At 32.7% G+C, this 19,796-nt stretch overlaps 1 protein-coding gene across 1 annotated transcript; it reads left to right on the top strand.

Moving 5' to 3' along the window:
* Positions 1–7,733: 7,733 nt before the first annotated feature.
* LOC103494611 (protein NLP9) lies at positions 7,734–18,265 on the top strand. Its single transcript, XM_008455876.3, has 5 exons — positions 7,734–9,610; positions 10,344–10,388; positions 13,465–14,196; positions 15,137–15,260; positions 16,595–18,265. The coding sequence occupies exons 1-5, from the start codon at positions 8,669–8,671 to the stop codon at positions 17,710–17,712; spliced, it is 2,961 nt and encodes a 986-aa protein (XP_008454098.2). The 5' UTR covers positions 7,734–8,668; the 3' UTR covers positions 17,713–18,265.
* Positions 18,266–19,796: the final 1,531 nt, after the last annotated feature.

Genomic DNA, 19,796 nt, shown 5'->3' with positions numbered 1-19,796 from the left:
ATAAGTCTACCAGCGTCTATCGTATATATATTATAAAGTTTTGCTAGATTTGTAAATATTTTACGACTGAAATAGTTTTGCAATTTATAACTTATTTTTATTATATATTTTTCATCACTGATGGGTGATTTGTGAGATATCTTTCTTTCTACGACCGATTTGTGTCTAAAAGCTAGTGGCAATTCAAGGTTCCAAATTCAATAAAAAGAATATGAGTAGACTTCAACCTTTTTACCAATAGTGGGTGGCATGGGAATGAAAATCACACTATCGAAACTCATTCATGTCATTTACTTTTTAGATTCTCTTGTCATGTAAAGTAAAAAAGAAAATCGAGAAAGAAGAGAATATTTGTCATTGAACTACGCTTTGACTTTTTTTTTCTTAGTTTTATTCTATTCGACAAATTTGACTAAAAATTATTTTAAGATCGAAAATTTCGAACATTTGACACTTTTTGTCCAGACCGTCATTTTGACATGTCTTCTACACACATAACATTTAGCCAAGTTAGAAGATATATATATAAAACAGAGAGAGAAACTTCACACTGTACACTCTTATCTTCGATTTTTCAAATAGACACTTCAATCCCTTAAATTTGCATAAATTTTTAACAAATAGTCCCTGGTTTAACTTTAATCTCGACGTAATCGTCACTAAAACATTGTTTATTGGATAGCGATACTATCTTTTTGAACATCACGATTCTCTCTGACAAAGCTCAAATTCTTTGTAATCCAATTCCCACAACAACAATAACAACAATAAAATAGAAAAGAAATTGGAGAATATTTTCAAACCAAACCAAAGAATCTTGATGGGGAATCAAAATCTTAGATAGGAATCAAGATGGACGGCTGTGATTCCCCCAGATCCACTTCAATTGGTAATGAAGCCCATGTTCATCATAATATACAATATTACAAACCCCAAGATTGGTATCTTCAATATTATTATCATCATCATTAATCTTTTTTTTTTTTTTTTATTATATGCTTTGATTCTATAGTCCACACGCTTTGCAAATTAAAGCTTTCCCCACTTACATACTTTTGTGATCACTAATTTAAATTATACTCTAAGATACACTTTTTTTTTTAATTAATCTGATTGCAACATGTAAAGTTAATTCACACCCTAATTCAATTTGTTTACTCTAATCTCAAGTTGAGTTGGATTATATTAATTAATTTAGTAGCATAGTTGTGTTTGACCATCTAAAAATATCTTTCATATAATACTGTTTTTGTATTTGATGTCATAATTAAATATTAGTATGGACTTTTTAAAATATTTTCTTTTGATTCCAAACTACTAAATTTAATTTAGTTGAGCATTAGCACTTATTGATGCCTAATTAATTTAAAGGGTATAACTAAATATAAATTGAGATTAACAAAAAGTTTAGTTTTTTTTTTTTTTGGTGCAAATTACAAATTAGACCTTACTTGTTTGTCTAGCTATTTTCATCCTAAATTTTAATTTATTTTTGTTGCATCTCTTTATCTATGGTCTATGTTATTGACATCATGACATGCTTATTCAATAAATGTTGGCATATTCATTTTAGTTCAACAATTGCGACGAATGATTAAACAATCAATTTTTATATAGGAGTTGGTCACGTATCTAGTTTATTTAACTATACTCGAATTGATAAATTGATTTGATGTAAGGGTTGACTAGAAAAAAAAAAAACATTTTTTAAATCATTGGGTCTAACTGTATTGGTTTATAGTCTATAAGTATTAAAATGTTACACATTTAGTCCTTTAAATTTCGAGTTCAGTTTCATTCTAGTTCTCATGTTTCAAAATGTTACAATTTTGATTTTACTCTTGAAATTTCAAAATTCCACTTTCAACCTTTTCTTTCTATTGAATACTCACTTTTCATTGTAGGATCAATGTCCTATTGATTAATTTTAACAAAGTCAAAGAATTGTTATTAATTGACTTTTCTTCGCTGTTAAAAATAAATTTAAACATACACTTTGTAATTATTATCAAATACTTAATAATAACCAACAACTAAAAGTGTGTATTTAACTAAAAATTAAAACAAAATTTTACATCTCAAAATCTAAAGACCAAATTGAAATAAAAACTCAAATCTCAATCATTAACATTTTGAAACTTATAAAAAAAAATGAAATCAAATTCAAAACTTCAACGGGAGATTGAAAGATTTTAAACTATAGATTCGTGATTATTAGTTGAAAGTTGAGTTAAGCTCTCGTTGACCTGTTAAGTACGACCTTTTTTCACTATACGATAAGAAGTTATAAACTTGATATTGCAAGGTGGGGATGTTTTGGGTTGGCAAATTAGACATGGAATATAAAAAACCCATTAAACATGTTGTGTGTTGGTCACCTCAAATTTGTCCTCATTCAACTATACAAAACATGTGGTTGAAATTTGAATATTATTTTTGTTTTAGAAAAATGGGTAAGCTGTCTTTGAAAGCAAAGTTGCATTTCCACTTCTACTTGTTTACGTATCTATATAAGAATTACGATCACTTTGATTTTGATTTCTTTAGTAATTAATATACATTAATACAAAATGTAATACCAATCTTAAACTTCAAGTTTATTTAAGTTTTTAGATTATAATATTTCTCGTTAATGTTTTTTAATTAGAACATTTCGTTTAAATTTGATGATGTTATATAATTGAAGTGTGTAGATATCTAAATTTAACGTAAATAAAAATATATAAATTAGGGTTTGATTGATTATGACAATTGTTGGAGATTAATTAAATAAGTACGAGTATTTCGGTTAAGTAGATCATATAATTTTGGTGAAAACGTTGAAAACTTCTCGGGTGTGATTGTAGATTTTAAAGTTCCTAGTTGTGATTTCAAGATATATTAAAATTTAACCAAAATCCACTTGATTTGATTCAAAGTCTAATTTTAAAGAAGGTAGAAAATATTTTAAAGTGAGAAAAAGTTTTATTTGTAAATAGATTTTTTTAGAAAAAAACAAACAATAGCATAATTACATAGAAGAAAGGACTAGGACCAACAACTAGAACATGATAAAAGAGTACGTGGATCGCCAAATTTTAATCAACACATGAAATCATAAATTTTAGCATAAATCAAGCTAAAAGGGGAAGAAGCAAAATTCAATGAGCGGATACATTTCACCATGACCTTAATGTTGGACTCAACAGCTAAATGAAGGCTCGACAAAAATAAAAACTTAATTTACAAATTTGAACTTATTTTGTGTCTCATTATTTAAAACTCAAAACTAATTAGTTTGGTGAATTTAAAACTTAAACTTTTATAAATAAAATGAAGGAAGCAACAAATGCACTGAAGATATACATGATGACAAATTTCACTGTTAGTTTGAAGTTTTAAGTAATATATTCAAAAAACTTAGGGACGACATATATTGATTTTTTTTTTTAAAAAAAGCATAAGTATATAAGAATAAAATATATAGTTAATTATAAGTTTGTGTTGTATTAGTAAAATCATTATATATGTATATACTAAAAAATAGATCAATCATAAATTTATATCTTAAAAGAAAACAGTTCGATTGTGCTATGCAAAATAAAAAAAAATTAAGCACGGATCCGCATCAAATCATAGGCACTGATAAGTGATTCCGATAAGATTTGATATTCTATAACAAACACACATATATTTACAACAACACCTAGATAACCCATGAAAAGTGTCTAGACATTATACTTACGACATGTGCAACTCTATTACTTGAAATAGTTGCCAACTTTTGATTTGTTCGACTTTACTCTTTCTTAGATTATAGGCTCTCTCATGCATTTATGAGCTCACTCTAGACTCTTTCATAGATTACATGAACTTCTAATCTCAGTCTAGTTCGATACAAGAGATCAAACTTATATCTATTTTAATGATTTGTGTGTTCGTGGTGGTTGGCTGCGACAGGGGTATTTACAATCTGATTTTGCAGCTATTAGGAGGACATTGACGAGAGAAAAATAAAGCAATAATACACAAACATTGCCCTGTTGATGAAAATGAAATTCAAAGACCAAAACAAAGGACTACAAAATTGAAAAGAAATTGTCAAATTTTTCGAATGTGTAGTTTTCAATGGCTTTTCAATCCACAGGAAAGAAAAAACTGTCCCTTAGCTTTTCCACTATGAATTTTGGGTGAGGAATCTTTCAAATATATTCAGATTCCAAAACTTTAGAATACAATAAAATTATTATCATATTTATTTCAACAACTATCGATTGTATACTTTTCTTCTCATGATTGGCTTCTTAGGTTATGACTTATTTTGTAAATTCTACCCATTAAAAAAAAAATTACTACCTCTATTCTCTTTGTAGGAATCCAAAAGTGAGTATTTAATTTTAAGTAATTTTAAATTCTTAGTCATAATTAATGAAAAATAATAATAAACTAGTCGAATATTTATAAACATAGTAAAATTTTATATTCTATCGATATCTAATCTGTCAATTTTATTATAAATATTGATACATTTTTATCGATGTCTATTAATATCTATTATTGTTAGAATATAGAATTTTGTTATATTTTATATACTGATTCATTTTGCTATATCTAGAAAGTTTCGGTAGATATTTAATTTATTAGATGTTTATATAATTTTATTTTGTAAAAAAGAAATATATCAAATGAGTAAAATTTTCAAAATTTTGCAACTACCAAAGCCTAAGCAAAGCTAAGATGAAATTGAAATTTTATTTAAGGATTTGTTAAAAGCGATCAAATTGACAACGTATTTATATTTTATCCATGGAGTTAATTTTTGACCTTTTGATTTTTATAATAAAGTGTAAATATTTTTTTATTATTATTATTTTTAAAGAAATCGATTTATTTTCCCTTAAAAATAGTATATCGAGTTAGATGAAATCGATAAAAGTCAGTATTTAGACTTTAATTGAAATATTTCTTAACTAATTTCAGGAAATAAGCGTCTCGCTCTGTAACATTTAAATGTCAATAAAACTCATGTATAATTAATTTTTAGATTAGATGGAAACTTTGTTTTTTTCTTTAATAAAAAAATGTAGAATGAAAAATTCAAAGTATCTCTAACTTTATTGTTTTTTTCACTTTCCCTATAACAAAAACTTTATCATTTTATTACTTTAATATATAATAATTTAATTCTATGTGGTTCTTTATTTAAAATTAAATATTCATCTATCAATTCATTTTAATACAACCCCAATTTATAATATAAATATATATATTAAAAATGTTACAAGTATTAAAAGTTAAAAAAATCTTATTTAAAACCATTAGGTTTTTCTTTTTTAATTTTTAACTTTCGAAAAATTAAACTTATAAACGACTAATCAACTTTTGACTGTATTTAAATAATATCGGATATTAACAAATATGTCTTTTTTTTCATATTGTGAAAGTTCCCATGCTTATATAAAAACAATATGAAGGCCAAAACGAATAAATTTTAAATAAAAAGCACATATTTCTATACTAGTGTGGCATTTATCACAATGTTTTTTTTTTTATCTATTTAGAGTATAGTTTGACATAAGTATTTTCGACTTCTTTTAGAAATTCAAATGTCAAATAACTTCTCATGTATATAAATTGGACTTCTCAACATCGGAAGGACGAAGGACGATGCCAAAATTAATCAACTCGAAAGCGCAACTTTCTTTTGTTGGTCTAATCCATATTGTCTTGTTCTCCCTCCAATTTCATATTTTTCTCTGCTATTCTAAATGTATATATTGGTTAAAAGTTACTCCTAAGAAAAATAAATTCAAAAATAAAAAACATACATGAAATTTTGTTTCCAATATTGGAGCCAAAATCAAACAATGTATACTGAAATATGATCGTTTTAACACCAAATGATCGTTTGAGACAAAAATTATCTAAGACTATAGTAACTATTTCCTTTATAGCAAATACTATTTAAAAGTTTTCAATTAGCTACGGTAAACACTATTTTAAAACTCCCAATTTGCTATAGTATTTACTATTTGTAGTTATTTTTATTATAACAAGAAATTTTTATTATTTGACATTCATCGTTTTTGCTACGATGTTTACTATTTTCTTATCGAATTCAAATTGTATACACACAAAACACATACTATTATAACCTAAACTAAAATAATCTACATTCTAAGCACAAATTACTTCGATCAAACTATAATAACCTACTTTTACCCGGAAAATCTCCCAACTAGGTTTCAATCAAACAAATCTTAAACAATTACCACCCACAAACAAATTTTTTTAACGAATTCAATTTCAAATAAAACAAATAAATAAAGAAAAAGAAATTGAATGACGTAAGATATTGGAATTAGAATTATGGCTTCGAATTCCAATAAACCCAACTTTTTCTTTCCCCCTTTTACTTTCTCATTTGGGAATTGGAATCTGATGCCCTTTCTCACTGAATCTTATCAATATCCATTTCCACCTCATCCTTCCACGTGTCATCTAACTACTCATTCTCACACTTCCTAGTCAACCACAAATGCATCCCAACCTTTTCAACTTGCCACTAATCCTTCATGTATTGTTGGATTTATTATATAGTTTTTTTTCCTTTTTCTCGTTGGGATCGACCTCCTCGAACTTTATCGTCTTTGTGTCGACTGGTCTCCGTTTATGATAGGCAATACGAATTTATCACTTCATAGTCATATGTTTCGTTTTATACTTCGTGTTAAAATAAACGTATGACTTTATGATTAATTAACTAGTAAATTTGTTTCAATACTTACCTAAATAAGGACAACGACAATGACATCAACATATAATATATGCTCCACGCAAGATTATGGGAGAAAGATTTTAACTATTGATAATTACAAGTAAACCAGATTGAGGAAAATCCAATTATATTTGAGATTTGAACTTACTATGATTGATCCATCAATTAAATTTTACTATAATTTTACTACATTTCATTAGATTTGGTAAACATGATCTTAATATTAAATAAAACAATATCTATATAGATTAAGAAAATAGAAAAACACTTATTTTAAAGAATTTTTAGGATTCAACCCTAACTTTGGAAGCACTATTTTCCAAATTTTTGTGGTAATTATGTCATTTGCTTTTAGTTTTTAGTTCTCGAAATTTTAGTTTATAATAAACATTTTTTTCGACGTCAAGTTTTGAAAACTAAAAAATATAATTTTCAAATTTGTTTGTTGTTTTAAACTTTTGCTAGTAATTAAACAAAAAAAAAATAAAAAAAAAAGCTTTATTTTCAACCATGGTTATTAAATGAGACATCGATTTTTAATTTTTAGTTTTTGAAAACTAAGTTTACATCCACTCATTTCACTTATAAATTTATTATTTTGTCGTGGTTTTAATAATGTTTTAAACTAAATAAAGTTTTGAAAAAAAAAAGGTGTTATGAATAACAAAACATTCAGATATAAAAAAAATATCATATTAAATTATTAATTTGGATATTTTTATAAATAATTTCAAATACTTTAATATTTTTAAAATTGTCCAGAGATTTGCAGGAATATTTACAAATGTTGTCTTATTTGTAAAATCGATAAATTAAAAACGAAAAAATTTCATAACAAAAGAAATTGGTAATTAGAAAGGAAATTGAAAACGATAGGTTACTTTAATAGATTTTCTTTAATTGAAAAAAATAGAAGAAAAAAAGAAGGGTATAGGGACAAAGTCGTAATTTCAAAGTGCATCGGACATTTCACAACTTCGATGGATCGGAAAAGGAGATGAAAATGAAGGTGAAAGCAAAAGCTTCCAATCCAATATTATTACTTTACCAAATTTTCTTTCTTTCTTTTCTTCTCTCTGTTTCTCTCTCAATCTCTGCAAAATCCTTTTGCATCTGTACCTCAAAAAGTTCCTTTTTAATCCCTTCACTGTTTCCACCGTAACCAAGAAAATACTATGAACTTTGCCTAAAACCACCTTCAATGGCGACAAATTTTTCCATTTTTGGTTACCCAATTCTTAGAGAATCGCTCTGATACAAAACACTTCACGCCGCAATGGTGCCCACTCTTTCTCTCTCTATCTAGGGTTTTTTTCCGGGCTTTTCCCTTTTATGGAGGAGAATTCCCTCTCTTTCACATCATTCACCGTCACCGACCTTCTTAAGGCCCATCTTTATCTCTAATTCTTGGATTTCTGTGCATTTCTGCTAAGATTGCTGGTGGGTTTTTCAGCAATTTCTCTGACCGTAACCGACTCTGTTCATTTTCCTTTCTTTTATTTAATTGCTCTTAACTCACATGTCTGGCTGCTTTCGTCAGTGATTTGCGGTAGCATCTGTCATCTTTTGGGGTGCTTGATATTCTTCTATTTAACTTTCCTTTTACTGGAATTGGGCTGATTTTAGATAAGGGTGTTGCGGTGGAACTCTAGTTCTTTGATTTATGGCGTTTCTTTTTAGCTTTTGTTGGTATTTGGGGAATCTTTCAAAAAGTGTTTTTTTGTAATTGTACCTGGGGTTAATTTAGGGTGTTTGAAGTTGTGGGGGTGGTATATAATGGATGTTTTTCTTAACTTTGTAATGGGGGAGAAAGATAGTAAGCTTAGGAGGATTAGTTTTGGCCGGTGTCGTTGGATGGAATTCTAGCATTTATTGTGATTTGATTGCTGAAATTGGTCTTGATTATACTATATGGAAAACCCCTTTTCATCCAAGGAGGAAGGGATGGTGTCTTGGGGGCCTTCGAGAACTCAGACCGAAACTCTGACTTCTACTGACGTTGGAATGAGGATTCTGAGTCCTGAAGATGTGCTTCATAGTTTCTCGGAGCTGATGAGTTTTGATTCTTATGCGGGATGGGGCAATAACTGTGCAACAATGGATCAGATTTTCACTTCTTGTGGCTTTTCGTCGATTCCGCCAATGAGTACTTGCCCTTCAATGGAGGGTTCAACTTTCCCAGAAGGGGTGAGCCATGAAGCATTCTCACTGAATGAAATTGATGGAACTTCCATTTCGGTGGCGAATTCTTTCACTTGTGGAGACAAGGTGATGTTTCAGCAGCCAGACACTGAATTTGGGGTTTCCGAGGTTTCGGACAACACCCATGAAGCAGGTGCGAAATCAAATGATGTCCTTCTAGATAATTGTTTGATTTCTAGGCCGATTGGTTGGTCACTTGATGAGAGAATGCTGAGGGCACTGTCCTTTTTTAAAGAGTCTTCCTCCGGGGGCATTTTGGCTCAAGTCTGGGTGCCTGTAAAGCATGGAAACCAATTCTTCCTGAGCACCAGCGATCAGCCCTATTTGCTAGATCAAATGCTCACGGGGTACCGTGAAGTGTCAAGGTCGTATACCTTCTCTGCAGAAGGAAAATCGGGTTCTCTCCTCGGCCTTCCTGGTCGTGTTTTCACCTCCAAGATTCCAGAATGGACATCAAATGTTAGATATTACAGCGACAGCGAGTATCTGAGAATGGAACATGCAATCGGTCATGAGGTTTATGGATCAATTGCCTTGCCAGTATTCAATAATGAACTTGAAAAGTCATGCTGTGCCGTACTTGAAGTTGTTACTACAAAGGAGAAGTCTGATTTTGATGCAGAGATTGACATTGTTTCCCGAGCACTAGAGGTCAGTTCTCCACATTCACTCGTATCCTGTTACTTCCTGATGTACAATAGTTGCAAATAATCTCATTTATGATTATTTGAAGCTAAACCTCTTGGGGATCAATTCTAACATCTTCTTGGTGGTCAACAAGACTATAAAATGTAATGCACCAAGCACCATCCTTCCTGTTAAATTGAATGGAATTGACAGATTTTGTCGGTTTCTATTCAATTTGAGTTTTGGCCTCCATCCACCATAATTGTAGTAACCGTTCTTTGCTATTTTTATTTTCATTTTAAAATAAATTTATGTATTTTCCTAAAGAAATAAAATTTTAAAGAAGTTCCATTGATGAATATCATTTGTTCTTTGAAACAGTTTTGTGTTTCAAGTTTCCATCACGTGGTTCCTTTTCTATTCTTCTATTATTATTTCTTTTTGGATAATTTTCTACCGCCGGCCAAATTGTCGTTTGATGTCTTAAATGTGATGCATCTCATGCTTATATGCACAATTTGTTTGAGGTCGAACAGGTATATGGAAACTTATTGATAAGAACATTAAAAGCTTTTCAGTAAGTTGTAGATGATTTTAAGCTATCCATCCACTCAGTTTGGACAATTCATCTTCTTTGGAATTCTCTGTTATCCAGTGATATTTTGCGCACTCCACTTTTCAGTGTTTGATGAATAATTATATCGCAAGAATCTTTTGATCACGTTGCTGATATTTCTGTGGACCATGACTGTTGCAGATTGTCAGCTTGAGAACTGTTGCACCTCCTCGATTATATCCTCAGGTACTATTAGCTGCAATATTATTTCTTGGTTCTTTCTTGACTGCCCTAATTGAACCAAGTACAAAGATCGATTCCTGATGTTTATGCTGCTTCCCTATTTTGTTTCAGTTCTTTTGAATTTCTACTTTCAGTACTTGGTGTACTAACTTATTTCAGTGAAGTCTTCCGTAAAAAATGTAAATATGTTAATGGATATACAACAGGAACTAGGTACTAAGATATGACTTGTTATCATAGGTAGACACGAGGACATATTGATCTCATGTGCTGGTTTAATGAATAATCCAAATCACATGAGACTGAGAAATCTGAGAGTGTGGTGTAATCTACCAAAGGGATTTTGAATGAATATTATTTTGCCTCCCAACTGGGTGGCGGGGCTTTATTTATAGAAGATTTAGTCCAAGAGGGAGCTTTGAAGGTTTATCTTTGATACTTGGATATTGATCCAATAGATCTTGGATTTTGGGAGGAATATTTCCAGAGGAGTCATTTAAAGTATGACCTGCAATAATAAGACCCAAAATATCAGTTTCTTTCTCTGTATCAAATTGCTTTCCACTCACGCTGATGAAGAGATGGTTGTTCAAATGCTTTGCATTTATGCCATCCCCATTCTTTTTATTGATGGGAAGTAAAACTATTTTCTTGTTCATCCACTGAAACTTGTACATGTTCTCTCCCTTTATGCATTGATTGAGTGTCATATTGCCAAGGCCTCCCAAGTAGAATATGGCAGACATCTATATCAAGCACATCACACACAATCTGGTCTTTGTAGCTTCCTCCAATTGATGATGGAACCAAGCAAATTTCATTCATTTGTGTGTCTCCTCCCTTCTTGATCCAGCCAATTTTACAAGGGATTGGACGAGGTTCCGTTTTGAGGTTAAGTGCAGAAATCAGCTTCTTGGCTACAAAATTCTCACTGCAGCCACTATCAATTATCACATTACAGACTTCTTTCTGAACAGTGCTTCAGGTTTTGAATAGGCAGAAGTATCTCCTCTTGGTGCTATTAAGACTCTTTGAAGAACACCAGAAAGTCTCTCCCCATCATGAACACAAGAAAGTCTCTCCCCATCATCTGGTTCAAGGAACTCTTCTTGTTTAAGAACATCTTCCTGATGATTGTTTGACTCTTCTCCTTCGTTCAAGAATGCTACAGTCCTTCGTTGAGGACAAGAATCGGAGAGATGCCCTGTCTGCCCACATTGAAAACTCTTGCTTAAATTGGGCCGTTAATAGGGATTTTCCGCCTGCTTCTTGGATGCGGTTTCTGGCTTATTTCCATTCAGATCGGGGGTCTTCTTTTTATCCTAGTCTTTCTCAGATTATTCAAATCAAGGGTCTTCTCTTTATCTTGGTTTTTCCCGGATTGGGTGTATTACTGTTTGCTGCTACAGATCTACTATTCAAGCTGTCCCATGGATTTTTCCTAGTAGTCTTTTTAGAATTTGTCTCAATCGACTCTTCTACTGAGTCTGCATAGGTGATAGCTTCAAACAACATCAGAAATGGATGGAGCTTAACCTTCTCCTTGATGTCAAACGGTAGTCCACCAACAAAACGGGCAATAAAATGCTGCTCATTCTCCACCATATTTGTACGGGCTCCCAAACGATGGAGCTCTTCAATATAATCTGCCATAGCACGGCCTCCCTGTTAACAACGTATTGATTATGAAGTGTTTGTTCATAGTTAAGAGGGAGAAATCTTGTCGTCATCAGTTTCTCCATTTTCTCCTTAGACAATAATATGTCTTTTACCATTTCTTCTCCCTCACCTCTACTTGTTCCTATCATACTGGCGCGCCAGCCTTTAGCTTTAGTGCTACTAAGTAAACCTTCTTTCTTTCGGGTGTATTCATATAGTTGAAGAAGTTCTTGGTATTCTTTCACCAATCCAGAAAGGATTTGAATCTTCCTCTTGCCATCATAGCTAGGTAAATCAATCTTCATCTTATAATCAGTGAGTTCTCATCTCCTTGCGCCCTAATGAGCTTGGAATTTTCTCCCATAGCCATCATTTTCTCTATCTTGCTCCTTATCGTTCGAAGAACTGCTATCTTGGAATTTTTTGTTGCGTTCTTGGAATCTTGGTAGCGGTTCTTGATGTTCTTGATTGGGTCTTCCTCGATCTTGAATCCCGTATCTTCCTTCTTGATCATTTCGTCCCAATCTTTGTTGCCTAGCTCCACAAACACCACGTTGTCCCCACCAATGAACCATTTCCGGTTGCTCTTCAGTCTTCAGGGATTTCTTGAAGAGGAGCTGTCGCATCTAGTCTTTGCAAGACCTCATTTTTGGAGAGAGGACGGGGTATCTTCCGCCTCTTGATTCTGAGTAGGTTGCTCAGCTGCCACCAGTTGCATTCCACACCAGATAGCTATAGATTCTGATGGCGTAAATGCTCTGATACCAATTTGGTGTAAATTATCAAAGGGATTTTGAATGAAGATTATTCTGTCTCCCTTTGGGAGGGCAGGGCTTTATTTATTGAAGATCTAATACAAAGTTAGTTACTAAGTAACTAAGTAACTAACTGAATTGTTTACAAAAGAGGGGTTGGGAGAGTATAAAAGAGGCAAAGAGAGAAAGAGAAGAAAGAGAAGAGGGAGAGAGATCGTTAAAGACTTAGAGAGAAGAGCGAGAGGAAAAAGAAAACTTGGGGATAGAAATCGAGAGAGTACTGAGAGATGAGGATACAGAGAGTAAAGGAGGATGATGGGTGGAGGAGGGTTCATATTGATGGAACAAGGATATAAAATGTTGGTCACAAAAACAAGAAAAAAAAGAGTAGAAACGAAAGCAACACAGTATAAGTTACATGACAATAATTGCCAGTGGCCATCTCTATCTCAAATATATATATTTTTAAAGGAGGTAGAAACAACTAGTTACGGTAGCAAGTGGTTTCAAATAGTTAACAACAAACAGAAAAATACAACATAAATTTTATAATCACTTCTTGTTGGCAATGAAAAGTCCCCATCTTTGCTCATCAGTGTTCTCAAATATATTTTTAATTCTACATATTTACAGCTTTAGTTACATTTGTGGAATATTTGTTGCAGTGCTTGAAGCAGAACCAGAAATCTGCATTAGCAGAGATAATGGATGTTCTACGTGCTGTATGTCATGCACATAGACTACCTCTGGCGCTAACCTGGATTCCTTGCTGTATTACTTTGGAGGCTGTTGATGCTGCTGCTAGAGTTCGTGTGAAGGAGAACAATGTTAGCCCAAAGGAGAAATCTGTATTATGCATTGAGGAAACAGCTTGTTATGTGAATGAAAAAGCAACTCAAGGTTTTGTGCATGCGTGTATGGAGCATCATCTTGAAGAAGGGCAAGGGATAGCTGGGAAAGCTCTTCTATCTAATGATCCTTACTTTTATCCTGATGTGAAGACATATGATATTAATAAATATCCACTAGTGCATCATGCACGCAAGTTCGGTTTGAATGCTGCTGTAGCAATCAGGCTGAGAAGCACATATACTGGCGACGATGATTACATATTAGAATTCTTTCTACCTGTCAATATGAAAGGAAGCTCAGAACAGCAACTTTTATTGAACAATCTCTCTGGTACCATGCAAAGAATGTGCCGGAGCTTGAGGACAGTTTCAAAAGAAGAATTAATGGGAGCCAGGGATCCTAATACTGGATTTCAGAGTGGTGGACTGATTGGGAAGTCTGCAACTACGTCTAGGAGAAACTCACAATCCACGGTGACAGACAGTGGAACAAGGGTATCTAATTCAGTAAATGATGGAACTGAAGCAGAATTTCCTAAGAAGCAGGTTATTTCATTCCTGCGAATAATCACATGTTCATGCGCTATCGTCACCTATGTTGTTGCCCTTTTGTCTTTCGCTTATTTGTCTTCTCACTTTATTATTTCAATCATTCATTTCTTATGATACTGATTGTTTCTAAAGAAGGCATACAATTCTTGTTTACTTAAATGCATAAAAATATTTGGAATCTTCTTTATGCAACAATGAATCAATTTGCAACAGTTAATAGTTTCGGGTCTTCCTAGTTCTGTTAAGGCCATTTTATGGGAATGTATCCAGTTTTGATGATTGATTGATTGTGAATGTGACTAATGTAGTTACGTGGGTGGGGTTAAATAGAAAAGGAAGCTTCAGATCTGATCGTGTGTATAATTCGGTTCTGTGAAGAAACGTCTGTTTAATTATTACACTAGTGCTCTGTACAAGAGGATGCACATCTTTATAAGTCTAGACGATCCCTAGCTGTTCAATCTTCTCTGTGTTAGGTGCATTGGGGTGGATAAGGTGTGGGGTTTTGGTACTATCAGAGAATAATTTGATCACTCAATCTCCTGGTTATTAATCCATGGTTTGCTTATTCTCCGATTGTTTTTAGTATAATTGTTCCTTGTACTCGATTTTAGAGTTCAGCAGGGTGAAATGCCGGCAGGCAATACGCATTTTGAAGCTTATTACGAAATACTGATATTGAGATGGATAGCACTGTCTTGATAGGGCGTTGGACTTCAAATAGCGCACAGCTGTGTCTTGGTTTGATGTGTTTTCCCTTTTGTGTTGTGCATTTTCCATTTGGACTATTAACCATTTTCCATTTGGACTATTAACCAGTATATTTTAACTTATGGGTGAAAATTTCTAGTCCTTTTTCCTTCAATTGTTGGTGTACATCTATGAACAGGTAATGTATTGATTTTAACAGTTCCGTGTGCCCCTTATCCTGTAGATGACCAATGGATCGCGGAGGCAGGGGGAGAAAAAACGTAGCACAGCTGAAAAAAATGTGAGCTTGAGTGTTCTTCAGCAATACTTTTCTGGGAGTCTCAAGGATGCAGCAAAGAGCATTGGTGGTGAGTCTGTAACCCCCACCCCCTTTTTTGTTTTTAGTATGGTTTTAAGCAACCCTCGTCCATAAAAAAAATTCAAATATAGGGAGAATAGGTTTAAGGCTAACTAACCCCTGACAACAGAACAGAACTAAAACATGATCATGGCTATTGGTGATCGAGAATAATGGGCATTTTGGAGTATGAATTAGAGGGAGGATGATTTGTTACCTAAAACATCCATGATTTACATGGATAGAAAAGCTTTTCAGGATTCCGTGCAGTTCCGACCATTCTTCGCTCTATAAAATACAAATACTTGAGCTTTGAACAATTAAGCAAGCCCAAGTTTTCATAGAGAACACCCACGTCTCTGTAATAAAAGGAAAAAGCCACAAAAGGTCTATTAAAATTTTAAAGCTTACTTATACTTTTTGGGGCCCAAGTCAAAGATAGCTCTCCAGTCCAGATAACGTCGAAGGTAATCATCCTCTTGAGGGCAAAAACTAGAGAAATAACTAATTGTTCCTCAAGGATAACAAAGGGAGATTCTAGAGTAGCATAAACCAATGGAGTTGGGCATTCTTAGTTAAAGTAACGGAAGGCTCAACTTTATAGAACTAAACAACAATTTATGATTAGGACAGTCGAAATGACTCCTTGAGTGATAGAGAGCAGTGAAATAACTCACGATTGCTTGTTGGTATTGTCTCGTCACCAAGAATCCACCCAAAAGACATACTTTGCAACTATCCCTTGAATGAACTTAATGAAAATAAGCACGCTTGGAAGACTATGGTTAATCACCTTACAGGTTCCTGACAGTGCTAAATGAGCTGTAGGCATATTCTTAGTCATGTGGTCGTATATAGATTTCTTAATTTTCCGCCAAGAGTAACGTGTGTTTGGTATGTGTTCAAGACTGTATCGTATACATCTAGCATTGGTCTCTTTCATTATCATTGTTTCCTTTTCAGAATGTATAATGTGTTCATTTTAGAACTTACGAAGGTTTATGGGTACTTATTCAATGAAGATCTGTGTTTTATGGAAAATACTGTAAAAAGAATTTGAGTAAAAGAAGAATTAGCTTATTCTAATATGAAATGAAAGGGTATGTCATCCTTTCACATGGGACTTCACATAGCAACGAGTTTAAAAATCATTGTCAGAGTAATGTTACAAATATAAACACCGCCGCAAAAGAATTGTCATCATAAGTATCTAAAAGAAATTTTATATGTGCCACTTCACTGGCGTTTTAATTTTGTAAACAGAAATTTATTTCTATATATTCATTCTAAAATTGGTTCCACATTTTCAATGGTGGCTTAAGTTGTATTTTTGGGTATTTTCAGTCTGCCCAACAACTCTGAAAAGAATATGCAGACAGCATGGAATTTTGAGGTGGCCTTCTCGAAAAATAAACAAGGTGAATCGTTCGCTACGGAAAATACAGACAGTTCTCGATTCTGTTAAAGGGGTGGAGGGGGGTCTGAAGTTCGATCCAACTACAGGGGGTCTTATGGCAGCCGGCTCTCTTATTCCAGAATTCAATGGACAGAATAATCTTCTCTTCTCTGATAACAACCCATCTATTAGAAATCTGGAGCCGTTACTTCAGGACGTAAGCTCAGTTCCTCCTGTCTCTTTCAATGGCCAGAATTCCGCCATGAAACTGGAAATAGAGGACTCCTTCGTCACGATGTCCCGAAGAATCTCATCAAGGGATATTCTTATTCCGGAAAAGGAACCAAATGTTTGCCAACTTGATTGTAGTGAAGGTTCAAAGTCCACAGGGTTAGATGCTGCATCATGCCAGCTTGCTGACCTGGATATGATGGGATGGGAAGTCGCAGGCAATGCTACAGGCTCTATTATTGCTAAAAAAGGCAATAGATTGGATTTTGTGGAGAATGATTTGAGGTCAAGTGATGCTGACTGCCAATTTATGGCCAAGAGTTCATGCTCTTTTGCAGCTGCTGATGAAATGGGAACTGTGATGGAAGGCACAGATGGAATCAATGAACATTACCAGCCTACTACTTCTAGCATGACGGACTCATCAAATGGCTCTGGCTTATTGATCCATGGGAGTTCATCCAGCTGTCAGAGCGTTGAGGAGAGGAAGCATTTACAAGAGAAAATAAGCTGCGTTGACAGTGATTCCAAGATTATTGTAAAAGCTTCATACAAAGATGACACAGTTCGATTCAAGTTCGATCCTTCTTTAGGATATCTCCAGCTCTATGAAGAAGTTGGCAAGAGATTCAAGTTAAACCAGGGGACATTCCAGCTCAAATACCTTGACGATGAAAAAGAATGGGTAATGCTAGTAAGTAATTCTGATTTGCAGGAATGTCTTGAGGTGATGGATGAGATCGGCACCAGAAATGTGAAGTTTCTCGTCCGTGATATAACGTCTGCTGTGGGCAGTTCTAGCAGCAGTAGCTGCTTTCTACCTAGAGTTTCATGACGAACATTTGATGCCTCCACAGTTTGATAGTCTCAATGAATCACTGTGAAAGGAAGGACTATGGCTGCCCACGAGACCATCAAGGTTCTCACAAGGAAGCAGACATGCAGAAAGTAACTTGATCTCTTCTCTGTTTTCAGACCTCACACGACTCTGTAAATTGAAAACACAGCAAAATTTGGGTCGATTCGAGGTGAGAGCTCAGAGTTGCACCGAGTTGGAAGTAAGGTCATGTTGTTTTAGGTTAGGGAATCAGGAAATGCAGGAAGGGGAAATAAGTTTTTACTTGCAAGTTGAATAGGTTTGTAAATGAAAAAAGTTAGGAAGTAAGGTGTTTGATTTAGAAGGGGAATGAAAGCATCCTGTTTAAAAAATGCCAAGTTCCTCTATCCTGTAGTCATAATTACATTAGTCAAGAGGTGATAGAAACTACTCTATATATTCAATGTGATTCTTTTTGCCTGTAATGTAAGTTCTAAATAAAGTTTGTTATTGGTAGCTGTGATATATAGACAAAGAAAATTTATGTAAGATAGCCTATTTTTGGAGAGCATACTTGAGTAGTCCTTACTAATCTGTCTCCATTGTGCTTCAAAATATTTTAGTATTTGCTGTTCTCTTACTCATCAATAATTTGATAAGTGTTAATGAGTGAGTCACTCTAGGATTCTTGTATTCTGACAACTTAACTGTGAGCTGTGATAATGAAAGATTGAATCTTCGATCTTTCGAGATCTTCAATCGTACGAGATAAAGGAGGTTTATTTATCGTATTTTCTTAAGTTTGGAGATTAAAACTGTACCTTGTGTTGTTCAGTGGATTGAGAGTTCAATAATTTGGAACTTACATCTTATGTAATTGCTTGTAATTATAATGGGGCAACAATTTTAAGGATAAGAATAGATGTATAGACTAATATTTATAATATGATCTATTTTATATAAATATATATGAATATTGGAGATATTTATAAGGTTACATAAATTTTAGAATTATTCATTTGAATATCATTTTTGTTATTGTTATTATGTGCATATTGAAAGCTAAATAAGATGATAAAAATATTATAAAGTTTAAAAATCAAAATAAAATAATAAAAGTTGTTATTTTAGCCTTCAAGTGTTGGAGAATTGTCTATTTGGTCTATAGATTTTGGAATCATCTGTTTTCACTTTTTACTATATTATAAAGGGTTATACGAGATTTTAAAATAAAAAAGTAACTTCAAAAAATATTCTCGATGCTACAAGATTAATTTTTTTATAAAATAAATCATAACTTTGATTATCATACAACTATTTTAGGAAAAATACGTCGTTTAAATTCATTATTAAGATTTATAGATTAGAAAAATACGTTTTAAACGTTATTAAATCTAAGTATATCTATTCTTAAAAACTTGATAAATAAATACTACGTTTTTTCAAATTTACATTTCCTAGAATAGTTGAAACCAATTATTTTCTAACATATTTCTTCTTGATGAAAACAAGAGTCATTAATAATATATATATGACTAATTGGGAGACATTAAAGAGACTATCTTCCTAGATGTTACCACTTGTGTTTCTTGGGATATGCTTTTGGTAGCACCATGAAGGATCCTTCTTTATTTCAACTTCCAAGTGGGTTGGTCAATAAAAACCAAGAGAAAGGATAAAAGTGTCATTTCACTCCTCCAGTAAACCATCTACTAGACACGCTTTTCTTTCTTTATATATATATATACAGCAAAACCATATATTTATTTACTAATATAATAAAATGATTATTTCATAATTTTGTTATATTTCAAGTGAAAGAACATGTGATCTAAATTCAACCCATAATCTCTTAAGTTCTTATACAGACCTTCAATAAATCCAAATACATAGAATAAATAGATAATGTATTAAAGATGAAAATGAATCTATATCTTTTGGAAGGTTTAATGTATTTATTCGAGGAAAATGTATCGAATGAACTTTTAGAAATATATTTAGTGTTTATTATAGATAAATTATATAAAATTAAAATTAAAATACTAAATTTTATTATTTTAAACTTGGTGTCAAAGTGGTTTCAGTTTAATGATAATTGACAT

This window comes from Cucumis melo, chromosome 7 (assembly GCF_025177605.1).
Source record: "Cucumis melo cultivar AY chromosome 7, USDA_Cmelo_AY_1.0, whole genome shotgun sequence".
Classification (NCBI taxonomy): domain Eukaryota; kingdom Viridiplantae; phylum Streptophyta; class Magnoliopsida; order Cucurbitales; family Cucurbitaceae; genus Cucumis; species Cucumis melo.
This window is presented reverse-complemented; position numbering and strand designations above follow the sequence as displayed.

What these genes read in the sequence shown, in the direction of transcription:
- LOC103494611 (XM_008455876.3), top strand. Translation starts at nt 8,669, where the DNA reads ATGGAAAACCCCTTTTCATCCAAGGAGGAAGGGATGGTGTCTTGGGGG. An exon ending in CTCCTCGATTATATCCTCAG is followed by an intron (nt 10,389 to 13,464) that starts GTACTATTAGCT and finishes TATTTGTTGCAG; the next exon opens with TGCTTGAAGCAGAACCAGAA. An exon ending in CAGAATTTCCTAAGAAGCAG is followed by an intron (nt 14,197 to 15,136) that starts GTTATTTCATTC and finishes CTTATCCTGTAG; the next exon opens with ATGACCAATGGATCGCGGAG.